The 19,685-nt window shown below is 42.5% G+C and overlaps 1 protein-coding gene across 1 annotated transcript in view; it reads left to right on the forward strand.

Annotated features, from left to right (window-relative positions):
• The window catches only part of LOC124622962, a 246,818-nt gene that overhangs the window by 86,185 nt on the left and 140,948 nt on the right, over positions 1–19,685 (forward strand). The window contains 1 exon segment of the mRNA XM_047148752.1: positions 5,512–5,704. Within this exon segment, the coding sequence (XP_047004708.1) occupies positions 5,512–5,704 (193 nt within the window).

Consider the following 19,685-nt stretch of genomic DNA (forward strand, 5'->3'; position numbering starts at 1 on the left):
AAGTTTGGTGGGTCGACAACATATTCCTGTCATGTGACGCACATGCCGTCACCATTGTCGTATAGAATATATCAGACGTGTTTTCCTGTGGAGGAATCGGTTGACCTATGACCTTGCCATCAAATGTTTTCGGTTCCTATTGGAGAGGCACGTCCCTTCGTCCACTAGTCGCATGGTTTTGCAGTGCAGTCGCAAAACACAGACACTAAACTTATTACAGTGAACAGAGACGTCAATGAACGAACGGACAGATCATAACTTTGCGAAAATAAAGAAAGAAAACTTTTCACTCGAGGGAAGTCTTAAACCAAGGACCTCTCGTTCCGCAGCTGCTCACGCTAACCACAGGACCACGGCACTCCTAAGCTCGGATCGACCTTGATGTTGCCTATGTTGGGCATGAACTACTCAGTTTGTATATTTTACTTATATTTTCCATAGTTCCACACAACTTCTTCTTGTTTTCTCGATTGATCTGTGTTCAGTTTTTCAAGGCCTATCCACTGTGCCAACTTATAACTAAATTTGACGGGGGTGCGATGGGGAGGTTCCCTTGTAAGTATACCGATCCTCCACAGTCCTGATAGTCTGACCAATATACGACATGCCGCAACTGCACGAAGTGCGGCAGATACGCGCCTTACGCCAACCGAGATCATCCTTTACCAAACTTAAAACGACCCTGATCTTGGGTGGTGTTCGAAAAACACTCTTCACGTCATATTTCCACAAAATACGACTAATCCTGTTTGAAATGCTCCCTGCGTAAGGCAAGAAGGCCGTAGGTTTTGGTGCAATCTTGGTATTATCATCACTGACCCGGTGCACAGTTGGTAGATAGCACAACGCACGTCTAATCTGTCTTCCACTACATCCATTCTGACGAAAAGTGTCTTCGAAATGGGCTAACACGGCTGCCAAACTCTCAGGGTCCGAGATGACATAGATCCTGTGAATTGATTGGTAATTGTTAAAATTTTTGTCCTAAGATCTTTCTGAAGCTTCGTATAAGTAGTCCTATCCTAAAGATATTTAATCTTTTTTGGTAATCTTCACCCTTCATCACAATCGTGGTGTTACCTTTGTCAGCGATGAGGGCAAGGTTACTACCGTCTGCACTGATGTTCCTTCCGTTCCGCTTGTGACAAATTACTGGTAGGTGGCTTGGATTTATGTAATATCCTAGCCGTTCCTGTCCTAATTTCATCCACGCATTTTGCTAACAAACGGATTCCTATCTCAGTATTTGCTTTAATGTTCTTCGTGGGAACCTTAAGTGGCTTCACAGTAGAATTATCTCTTTTGGATAAAACTGAACATTCATCTTTGGTTAATTCGCTGGCAAACACGTTAGTAACCATTCGAGAACTGACAGCGGTTGAAGTCTCCGATCTGTTTTTCTATAAGCTACCAATCTTCCTTTTCTGTGTATTAATTGGCGCCTCTGCAATGAGTTCCACAGTCCTGAACATCAGGCCATCAACCTTATTCCTGTCACAACACTGCATTTCTTTACTGATATACAAATGGAGATTTAATAGCTTACTACTCATTGTCCCCAGTTCTACCAGCTTCAGATGGATCCGCTTTCGTAGCATAGCTGGTTGCAAAAAATGGTTCAAATGGCTCTGAGCACTATGGGACTCAACATCGTAGGTCATAAGTCCCCTAGAACTTAGAACTACTTAAACCTAACTAACCTAAGGACATCACACACATCCATGCCCGAGTCAGGATTCGAACCTGCGACCGTAGAAGTCCCGCGGTTCCGGACTGCAGCGCCAGAACCGCACGGTCACCGCGGCCGGCGGTTGGTTGCATGCGGATGTAAATACGGTTAGCTTTTTCCGAGCGAAACATGCTCCTCACCCTCAGAATTTATAAAAATATCGCAAAAAATACCCAAAGGGTGAAGTAGTTGTTCTCGTAAAGATCTCGGGCAAACTTAGTTTCTGTCGTCTGAAAATGGTTTAATAATGCAAAGGAATGTTTACTAGCTGCGTAACTGCTGTCAGCAGAAGAGGATCTGACTAAGCTACTGAATCAACCAAAAACACGAGAAATAGTTACGTCTACACGAAGTATGAGTCCAAGTCTTCATAGCTAGTCACTAAAATCTGTTCTTCATTTAATAAAATTGGTGAAATGAATTAATCTGAAGTAAAGATCTGCAATTTCATTTATTTTAATACTTATTATTTGAGCTAAAGAATACGAGGATTTCATAAAGGACAAACGGACTGAGGTTACACGAGGTACTTGGCGCCCCCAGCACAGACATTGTAATGTTACCTTATTCTCGCACCTGTGTAGATTTTATAAATGTTTAGAACTGAAAGTAAAATATTTGCGGAATAGTGCCGCATCATTTCGACAATAGCATGAGAACAATATAATCACGGAAAGGATCGTAGACTTTGAAATTAATTGACGAAATTAAACGTCACCTGTTTCATTGAATAGTCCAAAGATTAATTAATACCTGTGTAATTATATGTGCCTTATGGCACAGAAGTTGTTGTTGGCACGTAGGTAGGCTTGGTGACACGGGACCGTGATAATGTTAAGTTTAAATGCAACAAATAATTTACATAATAACAATGGTAATTGGACTTTGCAAAGAACATTCGATTTGAGGCTCGAATTGCGAAAAAGAGAAAGCCAAAAGATAGCTTGCTGAAGGTCCGTGACCGTTGCGTCACCTAATCAACCACTTCCAACTTACTTAGCTGGCTGAAATAAGATATAAAATTTAAATATTATTGGTAGAAGGACTTAACCACATTATTATCAAATCCAAATAAAATCAAGCTTAATTGTTCTTAGTATTCAAACCAAATTACAGATAACCAAAGACACAGCACCGTACAGCTTTGTGGTCTAGATGCAGAAGAGAAGCAAGGAGAAAACTTGCCGTATTTCGTTTTTCACAAAAAATTACGATGAATAAAGATCTGTAATTTTATTTGATTTGAAAGATATAAGCTCTGATTTAAATATAATGATGCGTAACATAGGAACCTGTTACACCGCACGAACACCTGATCCACAACGTAAATCTCAAAAAGCACATAAGGTGCAAACCTTATTTGGTGAATGAAACACTGTCTTACTAAACGTGATCACGAATCAAGTATTGCCAACAAACAGAACGGAATCTGCCACACTCGATAGTAACAGTACGTACCACTCTTGTCTTGCGTCATCAGTGCCTAAGAAATCTCGCCAATCCAATATGGCTTGGCAAATATTTAGCTGTAGACTAACGTTACCTTTTGATCCAAAACAGTTTCGTGAGACGAGCATTTTTAGTAGCACTTATGTATCTCACCTTCTCAGCGTGTCTCTTATGTAGTAAGACCCCTCTGCTGGCAAATTGTAACTGAAGTAAACACTGTCAGTGAAAGCCTACAGTGTATGAATTCCAAATGAGTTTCGTAATTTGTGTCTAGGCTGATTTATGACTGAATCAATTGCATACGATAGTTAAATTTGTTTGCCTTACATTCAGTTACATACGAAAAATAATTACCGACAGACAGTTGCGCGGTTATAGTGTACGTAAAAGAATCTGTGACGTAATTGTCTAAGTCGGCTTTGTGAAACTTAAAAATTAATAGAAAGAAAAATCAAGAGACGTTCATAGGATTTGTCGACCTGGAAAAAGCTTACGACAACCTTAAACAGTGCAAGATTTTCGATATTCTGAGGGAAATAGAGGTAAGACATAGGGAAAAACAGTTAATATTCGGTACGTACAAGTACCAAGAGTGCTCGGATAAAATGGTGTAAGACACGGATGTAGTCTTCCACCCCTACTGTTCAACGCTTACATCGAAGAACCAATGACGGAAATAAGAGAAAAGGTCACGACCAAATTAAAATTCAAGGTGAAAGGATGTCAATGATAAGATTCGCCGATGACATTGCTATCCTCAGTGAAAGTGAACAAGAATTGCAGGAACTGTTGAACGCAGTGAACAGTCTCATTAGTACAGAATATGGACTGAGAGTAAATCGAAGAAAGACTGATGTAATGAGGAGTAGCAGAAATGAGAACAGCGAGAAACTTAACATCAGGATCGAGGGTCACGAAGTAGATGAAGTTAAGGAGTTCTGGTAACTAGGGAACAAAATAACCCATGATGGACGGAGCAAGAAGGGCATAAAAAGCAGATTATCATTGGTAAAAATGCCATTCGTGTCCGGAGGAAGTCTACTACTATCAAGCACAGGTTGTGAAACATGGGCTTTCGGAAAAACGGAGCAGAAATGAATCGAAGCTTTTGAGATGTGGTGCTACAGAAGAATGTTGAAAATTAGATGGACTGGTAAGGTATGCATTGAGGAGGTTCTCCGCAGAATCGGCGAGGAAAGGAATATGTGGAAAACACTGATAATAGGAAGGGACAGGGTGGTAGTACATCTATTAAGACATCACGGAATAGCTTCCCTGGTACTAGAGGAAGCTGTAGAGGAAGACAGAGACTGGAATACATCCAGCAAATAAATGAAACCATAGTTCGCAAGTGCTACTCTGAGATGAAGATGTTGGCAGAGGAAAGTAATTCGTGGCGGGTCACATCAATCCAGTCAGAAGGCTGATGTATCAGTTTGAACTTCGAATACGCGGAGCTCGGACGACAACAAGCTGCCCCTTTTGGCTTTGCCATTGTGATAAGGAAAAGAAACGAAAGATTACTCTTGATGTCCGATGTGAAATGTGGTTAATGAATCGAAAAACTTGTTATCACATAAATAAACTCTTTGATTTAGAGCCATGTGCTTGTTACAAAAAATTTCGGATTAGTGGAAAAACGTTATCTGAAGTTCCTAACATCCGCAACGCAGATGATTAAATGCCATTAGCGAATCGCGGGAAACACTATTAAAAGCCTATGTTAATGCTCCTAAACCAGGAATGGCTTCCACATACTCAAATAAACTTCTCCTACTGTTTGTAATTGAGTGGCTTCACTTTGTTCGACATGGTGCCACTACGACGTATGATTATTCAAACTTGTCGCTACACACACGCTCGGTCACGTGTGCCTTGGTATGATTACACACACTTCCACAATTGAAAGACGGCCAAGGGTCTGGCAGTTTGAACAGTTCAAATTTCACTACAGACGGTCTAGCATCCACATACAAAGTGCTTGCCCCGCATGCTAGTCTAACATGCAGCTACGTAAATGGCCACGTTAAAAGCTTACGATGACGAGGTGCATTCGGCAAAGACCAAACCCATAACGGTGAGAAAACCACTCTAGAAACTCGCAGATAAATGCTACCTCAAATATACGCCCTCTCAGTATTGAATATAGAGGCCTAAGGCAGGGTAGAGTTACGTATCTCTTGATATTTTCTGGAGCTCAAAACTGTGATTATAGTATCTTGTCGGTGAACACGCGCTACTAAACTCTACAGCTGAGGCATTACGTTTTCATTCTGCTAGAAGTGACAGATGCAAATTGTAGTGAACAATTGTGTGTCTTTTGCAATCCGCAGGCCAGAAGTTCGCCATCCTGGAGGAGAAGGCGGTGCTGTCGTACGTGCTGCGAAACTTCCACGTGGAGACGGTGGACAGGCTGGAGGATCTGAAACTGAATGGCGAGTTTCTCCTGAGGCCAATGAACGCCGTCAACTTCAGGCTGTGGCCGCGGTAGCGCAACGTCCGTTGTGGCGCTTCTAGCTGTCTCCTGTACAATTCGCCGACGGTGCTTCACGTTCTCACTTAGTTATCAAGTGACCTGTATTTTTAATACCATTTTATATATGTTTTATAATATATTTAATAAACATTACTTTCTCAGTGATTTGCGTATTTCAATAACTTCGTGTATATTTTTGTAATTGACTAGCTGAGTCCCCAACATTGCCTGGGTACGTACTTATTCCAATCTTTAGCAGTCCATCTCGTTCTTCCCCTTCTGTCCACCACCTCCTCTCATCTCTGTCCATCTCTTATTCCCTCTCTAATTCCATCTTCCTCCTTGTCTCCACCCTTCTCTTTGTCCATCTCCTCCTCATCCCTTCCTCTGCCCATTTCCTCGTCCCCCTCTGGTTGTCCATCTTCTCCTTCCCCCTCTCTCCGTCTATCTCCTTCCTCCTCTTTCCCTTCTCCGTCTATCTCCTCCTCTCCTTTCCCTGTCCTTTTCCCACTCCCCTTTGTCCATCTCCTCCTTACGGCTCACTGTCCACTGCCCCCTTCTCTCTCCATTTTATCACGCTCGTCCCACACGAGGCTGGGGTTCTTACCACTACAGTATTTCATTCCAGATTGTAACTAATATGTGTACTAAATTTGGATGAAATCGTCACATGTCAAATCTAATTCATACATATTTAACGTATTTTACAAGTATTTGAACGCATACTTCAACTGTACCTCTAGCGAAATTCCCCCTGCAGTTTCATTTCCACCCAGCTCAATGATCTACATTGATATAATTTTTCAGGTACATCCAGTGGTATATGTAGCTACTGTCCGCGAAATGTGTTATGATTAAAGTTAATAGTAAAGAAGTAATAAATTGAATGGTCATGTAAGAGGCCGCAATTTTTCACTCATCTTGGTGTCTATGACCCCATATCTCCCGAACTATGATTCGTGTAATAATATACTTATCTAGGACCATTTAGAAGCATGTGAGGATACTCTCTGCGAAAAGTGTTGCGAACAGAGTTAATACCAAGGAAGTAATAAAATTAAACTCCTTGCATGCTGCGACAGTTTTCGACGCATGTCAGTGTTTATAACACCATATCTCTTGAACTATGTACGGTACAATGATATAATTTTTCTGGTAGTTTCAGTGGTATACATTAGTGCTGTCTGCAAAATGTGTCGTGGGTAGAGTTAGTGGTGAAGAATTAATTATTAAATCGTCATGCTTTATGCGGTAATTACATGAACAGCGAAAATTCCTTGTTGTCGTTGTTGTTGTTGTTGTTGTTGTGGTCTTCAGTCCAGAGACTGGTTTGATGCAGCTCTCCATGCTACACTATCCTGTGCAAGGTTCTTCTCCTCCCAGTACCTACTGCAACCTACATCCTTCTGAATCTGTTTAGTGTATTCATCTCTTGATCTCCCTCTGTGATTTTTATCCTCCACGCTGCCCTCCAATACTAAATTGGTGATTCCTTGATGCCTCAGAATATGCCCTACCAACCGATCCCTTCATATAGTCAAGTTGTGCCACAAATTTCTCTTCTCTCCAATTCTATTCAATACCTCCTCATTAGTTATGTGATCTACCCATCTAATATTCAGCATCCTTCTGTAGCACCACATTTCGAAAGCTTTTATCTTCTTCTTGTCTAAACTATTTATCGTCCATGTTTTACTTCCATACATGGCTACACTCCATACAAATACTTTCAGAAACGACTTCCTGACACTGAAATCTGTACTCGATGTTAACAAATTTGTCTTCTTCAGGAATGCTTTCCTTGCTGTTGCCAGTCTACATTTTACATCCTCTCTACTTCGACCATCATCAGTTATTTTGCACCCCAAATAGCAATACTCATTTACTACTTTAAGCGTCTCATTTCCTAATCTAATTCCCGCAGCATCGCCCGATTTTTAATTCGACTACATTTCATTATTCTCGTTTTGCTTTTGTTGATGTTCATCTTATATCCGCCTTTCAAGACCACGTTCATTCCGTTCAGCTGCTCTTCCAGGTCCTTTGCTGTCTCTGACAAGCGATAAACGTTTGACTTTCATCATTTTGTGTGGATCGTCAGCGAGGAAAAGTTTTGTAAAGGTTTGAAATTATGTGTAAAGTTTGGTGCAAGTCACTAAGTATTCTTTCTAGTGGTTTAGGAGGAGATGTGGAACATACATACACACGTTCAACCATTTTTATAATATGTATGGATTAAATGAACATTCTTTTGTAATTCATTTAAGACCAGGGAGATGTACACAATACTGCTAAATATGAGTCATAACGATGGAAAGTTATGAAATTAACCTTCACTGTAGCTTGGTACTTCGTGTGGTGGGTACTGGGGCTGGATTTAAGCGATCCCTGCCGCGTGGACAGAGTTCTTTTGCAGGGTACGGAGCACACCCACCTGTCTCACATTTCTATCGAAACTAATGCGACAAGCCCAGGTACGTACTACTGAAATAACTCTGAAATCATATCGTAACAAAATACTACAATATCAGGGTTTATCATACTCCGAAAAATTAAGCTACTTTTTTTTCGCTGTTACGTGTCTACAGTCCAGGCACATATTGATATCTCCGAGGTACAGTACCATAGAGGGTACTAAAGGAACAAAAAAAAATGTTCAACCCAACTGCACTTCATCAACTGACTACGCCATTACGCTATATGGTTCCTCTGGCGGCGTTTGTGGTACTGTGGTGAGGAGATTGCAGTTTATATCAGTACTGCAGACATATACGTGAAAACACACATAAAATTAACTACTCAGCTTTGTTTCTCCAGGTGATCATTGAAAACTCATTACTATTATGACCTCATGACAGCCCATCGTACAGTGTTATCGGGAACAGTGGCTACATTGCTAAATAGCTCACCCGAGGCACGGTATTATTATCGGGTCACCAAACTAACGGCTTCAAGGGCAGCAAAAATTTTGATTTTCGATATTTCATGCAGTTATTGACCGATTTTAAAATTTAAATGCATAATCTACGCATTACAAGCTGAAATCTTCTGTTAAAGGCTTAACAGAATAAGTTAAGTATTACAGACGAAAACTGTGTATTTTTCTGCAGGTGGTGTAGCTCAAGGCACAAATATTACCCGGGTTACATTCATACAATGTTTGAGAATGAGAGCACTTAGCGAATTCCGACGAACTTTACACAAAAGTTCCAAACCTTTACGAAACTTTTTCTCGCTGACCCATACCCCCCTCTCCCCTCCCCGCCAGTGTTGAAGGGGAAGAAATTATTCCTTATTACATTTCTGATGTCAAAGCAGTAGATCTGCTGCATTAGACATTAGATTTTATTTTTTATTCTTTTAGTACCAACTGCATTCGCAACACACTTTATAGACGGTGTTCGCCTATAGCACTGATTTTACCTGCAAAATTCAAAATTGTATCATTGGACGACACATTACTAAACCAAGTTCGCAGGTAAGATTGAGGCTTATCAGGGAGCTTCGTTGTGACGTTAATTTCGATTTACTAATTATTTACTCGACTGCTTGTCCCGATGGTGCCTCAGGCTACTTTCAGGAGCGAACTTCTTAACTGTACAGTCGATAGCTGCCATTGTGACGTTCGCCACCTGTAAGCTTACTTTATTACAGAAAATCTTTCAGATTGCTAAGCCTATAAGCAAGAACATAACTAGTCTAAAGGTTGTTGGTGACAATTTCCTATGGCGACGCACTGGTCTCTACACATCTTGCTTCACCTATGATATCAAAACAGTGACGTAATCTGTGTCTCGCACCATAGTGCACAGAGCTCTCATGGAAGACAATAAACTCAGTATATGCCATCGTTGTGTATTCAACGTGAAGCTATGAAATCCATGGAAACTTTATCTTCATGTAGAACGAGAGCGTAATCTTACTCATACCATTATCCGTAAAACTACTTTCTGTCCCAAGCTGTTCTTGAAATAAAGTGGTCTGAACACTACATGTTTCCACTGCATGTTTAGATTCATATCTTAACAGCATAAGAAGAATGGCAGCATTCACTGAGCGCACTGTACTGCAACCACTCTGTTGAAACACTGATCCGAAAAAACGAAACAGTTCAAGAAAAAGCACACAGCGTAAGCTTACTTACATGATCAGAAGAGAGGGGCAGAGTCTTCAGTGCGTAGTTCCTTTTGTTGCTTCCAAGATGACAGCGGTTCAAACCCAAATCCGATCATCCTGATTTAGGTTTCCCGTGATTTCTCTGGATCGCTCCAGGTAAGCTAACGACAGTTCCTTTGAAATGGCACAGCCGATTTCTTTTCTCATCCTTGAATAAGTCTGTGCTTTGCTTCTTCTCTAATGACCTATATGTTGAAGGGACGTTAAACCTACTCTTCCTTCTTCCTTTCTTTTCTTATCACGTACTTCACAGATTAATGACACACATTAAACAAAACTGAACTCAAGATCTAAATCTTTATTTTGGCATTTGCAGGACACGCCCCCTAAAAAACGCGGTTCCTTAGCGGGCTTCCGAGACGTCTGCCTTCGCTCATCATCCTCCGACGAGTGTCTCCCAATATCACACTAGATGTTTCTAGTATCTTTCTCACACGTCAGACTTCCATAATGGATTTTCAGAAGATTTATTCTCATTTTAACGGCCCGTAATTTTCTAACGTCCCCCCCCCCCCCCCAATCTCCAACGAAGCCAGTTGTATGAATCCATTTACATGGCTGAAGGGCGTATTCGCAGGTTTCCTACGTATGTTAAACTTCAGTAGACTGGAAAACCACCTACTCATAATGTCCATCTTCAGATGACGCCAAATGTGCAGGATAGGAGTGGATAGCGATAATGCACACTTCTCTACACAGTAGACCATTAAGGTCCAATAGTATTGAGATCTGGAGACTGTGGAGGCCTACGTAGTTAAGACAATTCATCCTTGTGCTCACAAAACTAGCCCTGGACGATGCGAGCTGTGTGAAAAAGGGCCCTCTGGTCTTAAAATACAGCATCGTCATCGACGTACAAACATTATTGCACGGGATGGACATGATCACCTAAACGGTCACGTAGTCCTTAGCAATAATTGGAGCTTGCAGAGTATACTTGGGGCCCATGGAATACAATTATGTGGCTGCACAAATCATCATCGGACCTCCGCCATGTTTCACTCTTGGGATGTAAACTCGATGAAAGTTGACAACAGACTCATCCGTCTAAATGGCTTTCTCCCATTGCTCCATTCCCCAGGTTTTATGATTTCGGCACCAATTTTCCCTTTACAGCCATTTGCACAAGGCTGAGTGATTTTGCAATTCCAGGCCACCCTTCAGTACCCTGCTTATGGATCTCTCTCTGTGTAGCTTTGATGCTGACAGATTCCGTGACTACGACATTCGGTACTGCAGTGACTTTTGTAGCTGTCGTCCTCTTCATTTTCATCACAGTCTTCTTCAATGAAACCGTGTCACAAACACTCAACACACGCTGCTGTACGCCTTATGATTTCGCTGATGATGTTTCTCCGCTATCCCTATAAGGGGTACAAGTCTTCGATGCGGCGCGTTTATTAAGTCATATAAGCTGCTTCGTTCCACCGAGGATTTCTATTTCGAAGTTAATCATGTTGGCAGCTGTTCTTGGTTCGACTTTTGGAACGTTCTTGTCGTCTTTTGTGGAACAATTTCCGAAAACGGTGTTTAGTAACTCTGCTTAAGTGCCACTGTAATCGCTAACATTACCATTGCTTATCACACAATGAAGGTGTTAAATGTGTCTTGGAGCTGGTGTACTTTACATATGACCACATGTTTCTTGGATTCTCGGCCAAATTTCGAGCCAGAGTTTCGTTATGAAAACTATTAAAAGCAACTCGCATTCAAGCCCGCACTAAATTTCGAGCTTCAGTAAACATATCGCCAATCTTGAACATTTTGCGTTGTTCTAAACTGGGCATGCTTTTTTCGTTGCCTTCGCAGCAGACTTCTCACCATTTTGTGTACCATGATGGGACCAGTACCATCTCTTATTAATTATCGTTTACTGAACAAATTGTTCGTTCCCGCCAGCTTCCCCACCACGCAAGTCGTTCAGCTTCCAGGTGCCGGGGTCTGCTCGTATCCGTGCTAACGCTCTGGAAGAGTCCACCCAAAGCATTGGTTTGTAAACGTGAAAGGTGGTGTCCTTGCAGTACTAACATAAGTTTCGTTTTCAACAACGTAGCTAGCAATTCTTGATGGGTGCTAAACTGTTTCTGTTGCAAGAAGGATGTGTACTATGTTTAGGCCTTCCTCACACTTGATGTATAAGCAAGTACACTATGTGATCTAAAGTACCAGGACACGTGGTTTAAAATGACTTACAAGTTCGTGGCGTCCTCCATCGGTAATGCTGGAATCCAATATGGCGCTGGCCCACCCTTAGCCTTGATGACAGCTTCCACTCTCGCAGGCATACGTTCAATCAGGTGCTGGAAGGTTTCTTGGGGAATGGCAGCCAATTCTTCACGGAGTGCTACACTGAGGATATGTATCGATGTCGGCCGGTGAGGCCTGGCACAAAGTCGGGGCTCCAAACCATCCCAAAGGTGTTCTATAGGATTCAGGTCAGGACTCTGTGCAGGCCAGTCGATGACAATGATGTTATCGTCGTCATACCACTCCGATACATGCCAGACATTATGAACAGGTAGTCGACCGTGTGGAGAGACGCAATCGCCATCCCCGAATTGCTCTTCAACTGCGGGAAGCAAGAAGGTGTTTAAAACATCAATGCGGGCCTGTACTGTGATATTGCCACGCAAAACAACAAGGGGTGCAAGCCCTCTCCATGAAAACCACGAACACACCATAACACCACCACGTCCGAATTTTACTGTTGGCACTACACACGCTCGCAGATGACGTTCACCGGGCATTCACCATACCCACACTTGCCATCGGATCGCCAAATTATGTACCATGATTCGTCACTCCTCACAAAGTTTCTCCACTGTTGAGTCGTCCAATGTTTACGCTCCTTACTCCAACCGAGGAGTCGTTTGGCATTTACTGGCGTGATGTGTGGCTTATGAGCAGCCGCTAGACCATGTAATTCAAGTTTTCTCACCTCCCGCCTAATTGTCATAGTACCTGCAGTGGATCCTGATGCAGTTTGGAATTCCTGTGTGATGGTCTGGACAGATATCCACCTACTACAAATTGCGACCCTCTTCAACTGTCGGCGGTCTCTGTCAGTCAACACACGAGGTCGGCCTGTACGCTTTTGTGTTGTACGTGTCCCTTCACGTTTCCACTTCACTATCACATCGGAAACAGTGGACCTAGGGATGTTTAGGAGTGTGGGAATCTCGCGTTCAGACGTATGACACAAGTGAAACCCAATCACCTGACCAGGTTCGAGGTGCGTGAGTTACGCGGAGCGTCCCATACTGAGAGGTCGCTGACATGGAATACCTGGCAGCACAATGCACCTAATATGAAAAACGTATGTTTTTAGTGGTGTCTGGATATTTTGATCACATAGTGTACAATATACTCAGTCAGAAGAATCGCAAAAAAAGGCTGAATATGCGAGCTTCTGTTCTCAGAGATTGAGATGCACGCAGGTGAAGATATGTTAAATAGACCCGGAAATGGCCGCGTGGTTAGAGGCGCCATGTAACGGATTGCGCTACTCCTCCCGCTGGACGTTCGAGTCCTCCCTCGGGCATCGGTGAGTGTGTTGTTCTTAGCATAAGTTAGTTTAAGTAGTGTGTACGTGTGGTCTAGGGGTAGCGTCTGTGATTCATAATCAAAACGTCTTCGGTCCCCGCCACTGCCTAAATTTTGATAAATAATCAGCATTGGCGGCCGAAGACTACCGGCATAAGAATGCAGCCTCATTCTGCCAACGGCCTTGTCAAAGAGGGCGGAGGAGCGGATAGAGGTTCAGGGCACTCTCTTGTCCTAGGGGTGGGAAATTGCCCCTAAAGGCGGAAGAATCAGCAATGATCAACGACATGAGTATGCAGAAGGCAATGGAAACCACTGCATAAAAAAGACACGTAACGTGTATCCACAGGAAATGTGGCCTGTAATTGAAGAAGTGTCATGATGATCTCTCCATTGGCAAAAGATTCCGGAATAGTCCCCCATTCGGATCTCCGGGAGGGGACTGCCAAGGGGGAGGTTACCATGACAAAAAGATTGAATAATCAACGAAAGGATAACGTTCTACGAGTCGGGGCGTGGAATGTCAGAAGCTTGAACGTGGTAGGGAAACTAGAAAATCTGAAAAGGGAAATGCAAAGGCACAATCTAGATATAGTAGGGGTCAGTTAATTGAAGTGGAAGGAAGACAAGGATTTCTGGTCAGATGAGTATCGGGTAATATCAACAGCAGCAGAAAATGGTATAACAGGTGTAGGATTCGTTATGAATAGGAAGGTAGGGCAGAGGGTGTGTTACTGTGAACAGTTTAGTGACTGGGTTGTTCTAATCAGAATCGACAGCAGACCAACACCGACAACGATAGTTCAGGTATACATGCCAACGTCGCAAGCTGAAGATGAACAGATAGAGAAAGTGTTTGAGGATATTGAAAGGGTAATGCAGTATGTAAAGGGGGACGAAAATCTAATAGTCATGGGCGACTGGAATGCAGTTTTAGGGGAAGGAGTAGAAGAAAAGGTTACAGGAGAATATGGGCTTGGGACAAGGAATGAAAGAGGAGAAAGACTAATTGAGTTCTGCAACAAGTTTCAGCTAGTAATAGCGAATACCTTGTTCAAGAATCACAAGAGGAAGAGGTATACTTGGAAAAGGCCGGGAGATACGGGAATATTTCAATTAGATTACATCATGGTCAGACAGAGATTCCGAAATCAGATACTGGATTGTAAGGCGTACCCAGGAGCAGATATAGACTCATATCACAATATAGTAGGGATGAAGAGTAGGTTGAAGTTCAAGACATTAGTCAGGAAGAATCAATACGCAAAGAAGTGGGATACGGAAGTACTAAGGAATGACGAGATACGTTTGAAGTTCTCTAACGCTATAGATACAGCAATAAGGAATAGCGCAGAAGGCAGTACAGTTGAAGAGGAATGGACATCTCTAAAAAGGGCCATCACAGAAGTTGGGAAGGAAAACATAGGTACAAACAAGGTAGCTGCGAAGAAACCATGGGTAACAGAAGAAATACTTCAGTTGATTGATGAAAGGAGAAAGTACAAACATGTTCCGGGAAAATCAGGAATACAGAAATACAAGTCGCTGAGGAATGAAATAAATAGGAAGTACAGGGAAGCTAAGACGAAATGGCTGCAGGAAAAATGTGAAGACATAGAAAAAGATACGATTGTCGGAAGGACAGACTCAGCATACAGAAAAGTGAAAACAACCTTTGGTGACATTAAAAGCAACGGTGGTAACATTAAGAGTGCAACGGGAATTCCACTGTTAAATGCAGAGGAGATAGCAGATAGGTGGAAAGAATACATTGAATGCCTCTATGAGGGTGAAGATTTGTCTGATGTGAGAGAAGAAGAAACAGGAGTCGATTTAGAAGAGATAGGGGCTCCAGTATTCGAATCGGAATTTAAAAGAGCTGTGGAGGACTTGCGGTCAAATAAGTCTGAAGGGATAGATAACATTCCATCAGAATTTCTAAAGTCACTGGGGGAAGTGGCAACAAAACGACTATTCACGTTGGTGTGTAGAATATATGAGTCTGGCGATATACCATCTGACTTTCGGAAAAGCATCATCCACACAATTCCGAAGACGGCAAGAGCTGACAAGTGCGAGAATTGTCGCACAATCAGCTTAACAGCTCACGCATCGAAGCTGCTTACAAGAATAATATACAGAAGAATGGAAAAGAAAATTGAGAATGCGCTAGGTGACGATCAGTTTGGCTTTAGGAAAAGGACGAGAGAGGCAATTCTGACGTTACGGCTAATAATGGAAGCAAGGCTAAAGAAAAATCAATACACTTTCATAGGATTTGTCGACCTGCAAAAAGCGTTCGACAATATAAAATAGTGCAAGCTGTCCGAGATTCTGAAAAAAGTAGGGGTAAGCTATAGGGAGAGACGGGTCATATACAATATGTACAACAACCAAGAGGGAATAATAAGAGTGGACGATCAAGAACGAAGTGCTCGTATTAAGAAGGGTGTAAGACAAGGCTGTAGCCTTTCGCCCCTACTCTTCAATCTGTACATCGAGGAAGCAATGATTGAAATAAAAGAAATGTTCAGGAGTGGAATTAAAATACAAGGTGAAAGGATATCAATGATACGATTCGCTGATGACATTGCTATCCTGAGTGAAAGTGAAGAAGAATTTAATGATCTGCTGAACGGAATGAACAGTCTAATGAGTACACAGTATGGTTTGAGAGTAAATCGGAGAAAGACGAAGGTAATGAGAAGTAGTAGAAATGAGAACAGCGAGAAACTTAACATCAGGATTGATGGTCACGAAGTCAATGAAGTTAAGGAATTCTGCTACCTAGGCAGTAAAGTAACCAATGACGGACGGAGCAAGGAGGACATCAAAAGCAGACTCGCTATGGCAAAAAAGGCATTTCTGGCCAAGAGAAGTCTACTAATATCAAATACCGGCCTTAATTTGAGGAAGAAATTTCTGAGGATGTACGTCTGGAGTACAGCATTGTATGGTAGTGAAACATGGACTGTGGGAAAACCGGAAGAGAAGAGAATCGAAGCATTTGAGATGTGGTGCTACAGACGAATGTTGAAAATTAGGTGGACTGATAAGGTAAGGAATGAGGAGGTTCTACGCAGAATCGGAGAGGAAAGGAATATGTGGAAAACACTGATAAGGAGAAGGGACAGGATGATAGGACACCTGCTAAGACATGAGGGAATGACTTCCATGGTACTAGAGGGCGCTATAGAGGGCGCAAAACCTGTAGAGGAAGACAGAGATTGGAATACGTCAAGCAAATAATTGAGGACGTAGGTTGCAAAAAAAAAAAAAAAAAAAAAAAAAAAGTGTAGGGACCGATGGCCTCAGCACTTTGGCCCCTTAGGAATTCGCACACTCACATTTAAAGTTTTGCTGGGGAGGCAGAATATCTTCAGTAGTGGGATAAAAAGAGATCAAGGACAGAACGTCCCCTAACCCTCCCTCTCCTCGCTGATGAAGATGTATCAACATGATACTCTTGATATAAAATTAAGTAGTTCAACTGATCAATTAATTATCCCCTCCCACCCTCACCCCTTCTCTTCTCCCCTTCCTCTCTCCACATAGAAAAACAGCAGGAAAAATCGCTCAGTCTATCGTGAGTTGCTATTGTGGAAGGACACAGAGTAGTTTGTTTCCTTTATTTTGGATGTTATCCTGTTGGAAACTGGCTGGAAAAGATCATCGTTCTCTGCTGTCTACTTAACTGTAGATGATGCAAGTGCTGTAAAATACTTCGAAAAAAATTATCAAAATTAAATACGTAAACAGATCACTTTTTCTGACTGCACATGTAATAGAGCCACGGAATTGGCAACATCAGCATAACCACATGTAATTACCGCATGTAATTACTCTTCTACAGATCGTAATCATAACACTAAATACAGTTAGTACAGACGTATCTGGCAAAACAGAGGTCTTTTTGACGGTAGATTATGCATATTGTGAAAATGGTTAGTTAAAAACGTCGTAAAGGGTAGAAATACTCAAGAAAAGCCGCGGAAAACAGAGCTAGCACCACTTCACACCGATTACACACGCATAAATTGATGATAAATCATAAATATCGCGAATAAGCGGTGGTTAAAAACATGAAAAAACACAGTGCTAAAGATAGTGAAAGAAAAAACGTAATTAGACGCATTGGGGAGCACTTGCTTCTTCCATGGGAATGAGTAATCTGTGTGTATTTTAGAACAAACACCGAACTCGTAGGTCCTTCAGAAGCACCGACCGCTGTGCGCTGTCGCCCTACATTTACTAGTGTTGGAGTCAGCTAGTTGTGGTTTTATCAAAGGCATTTCCTGGTAGGAGTGCACACTTAAAAACATACTTTCTGCCCTCTGTCTGAAGAACGCTCTTCCCTTGTGAACCACCCCATCCTCCAGCATGTCTGAGCCAGCAGACCTGTAGTGGCAGCATCAAAGACCTTCCTAGAAAGACAGTCAAGGAATTTTGCGTCTTTTGTCATCACACACAAGCGCTTGCTTCAAAGGCATCCGGAAAAGTGGTATGGCAAACAACAGGACGCTGACTTTGGCTCTGATGTAGCCAACAACTGTTTTTCTGGGGTAAACTAGTAAACACTGACACAGACATTCCTGGAGAAAAAAGAACGGGTTACTGTTCACATCCATTTAGGGAGGCAACACCTAACATGTCTGAATTTGCTCAGGGTTTTCCATCTGTATAAGCATTCTATTAGTTCCAGCCAAATTAGTGGGTGGAGCTTGAATCTATATAAATCCTACCCCCCAACATTCACCTTCAGTCTGCTCTAGTCTGTGGCTATATTCAGCTGTCATCATCATTAGTGCATCTGTCCACGTCTTTCGTCGAGTTGTCGATAGCGCGTCTAACACCATGAAGCGATCAGCATCTTCAAACAGTGTCAGTAGTGTCACTGGTAGTCGCAAGTGAAGACAGCATCACCAAAACACAATCCTGTGCAGCACACCTCATCTGACAGGAGGAGGCTCATGGCTATATGAGTCACATCCACCTCAGCCATTAGCGCCTCGCCACTGCCGCTGCTGGCACTATCCCCTCTGCACCATTTCTCTAGCAGCCATGGGTGACAAATGGTCCATAGGCGTCTACCCCTCCGACTACACTCCACTAATCCATTAGGATGTCACCAATGGATGGCTCAGGGGTAACCCCCAGCACCACTGCTACACCTGCGCCATTGCTCCTGCAGTCATGGGTGGCATATGGCTCACAGGCCATGGCTATGCTCCATCCAGTCATTAAGATGCCGCCATCAACTGGGTCAGGGCTAGATGTTGCCAATACACCGAATCCCCCCACACGGCAGCCATCTCATCAACGCAGGTGCCCCTCTTCGACTGATATGGCTGCACCCCACCACTGGCGTCCCCAAAAGGGTGATGCACCATGCTACGTACCTTATCACTCCACCCTGCAGCTGGCCTTGCCTGTAGGATGGTCACACTCCTCAGCTGCTAGTCATAGTTGTAGTAATAGCGATTCTGTGGCTAGTGGCATTTCTCTCTCCCATCTTATTCTAGATGGACAAAAGATTAGTAATGTGATGCCAAAGCTAATCTATGAGGTCACTGAGGATGCAGTTGTGAAGTGCATCTCATTTTCGCATATATAACACCTATGAGGTGGGCACAGAGCCCCAATCGATTTTCTGAAAGCATGCCTTCTTGTTCTGGAGGCAGAGCTCCTCAAAACCATTAATGATCCGTGGTACCCCACCATGAAGTGCAAAGCTGTGCTCTGTTGTGAACTTATGCATGCCCCCAAATAGGACTCTGGTGTTGAGAAGATGATCATTTTATGTGTTTGGGAGCAAATAGCGTCACTAAGTGGTTTCATGAGTCCACACATTGAATGCTATGCAGCCCAAGTTTTCTGAGAAGGATGTTCTTCGATCCAATAAATGGAGGGCTCAGCTATATCAAGCTTTTCTAAGGCTATAGCTGATGAGTCCAAAATAAAAGAGACATCTAATGTTTTGCATGGTCAATCTTTGCTTGTGAAAAAAATTACTTGTTTCATCTGGAGCGTACATCTCAGTATGGCAGAGATATTGAAGTTCATAGGTTTTATAACTTGGACAGTATCGAGTTCCTCATTAAGGTATATGACATTTCTAAATTTGAGGGGCAGAATGCCGGGATATAAGTTCATGCTTATAGCCTGAAGATGGTAAAGTTACAAACTTGGATCCCTTCATTTCTCTGAATATGCTGGTCAGAGTAAGGTGCTATTCTCCAGAGTGATAGTTATCACTATGTATGGATCAGAGATATGTCCTGGCACCCTTCATCTCAGTTGAGTAAGCATTAT

This window comes from Schistocerca americana, chromosome 7, assembly GCF_021461395.2.
Source record: "Schistocerca americana isolate TAMUIC-IGC-003095 chromosome 7, iqSchAmer2.1, whole genome shotgun sequence".
NCBI lineage: Eukaryota > Metazoa > Arthropoda > Insecta > Orthoptera > Acrididae > Schistocerca > Schistocerca americana.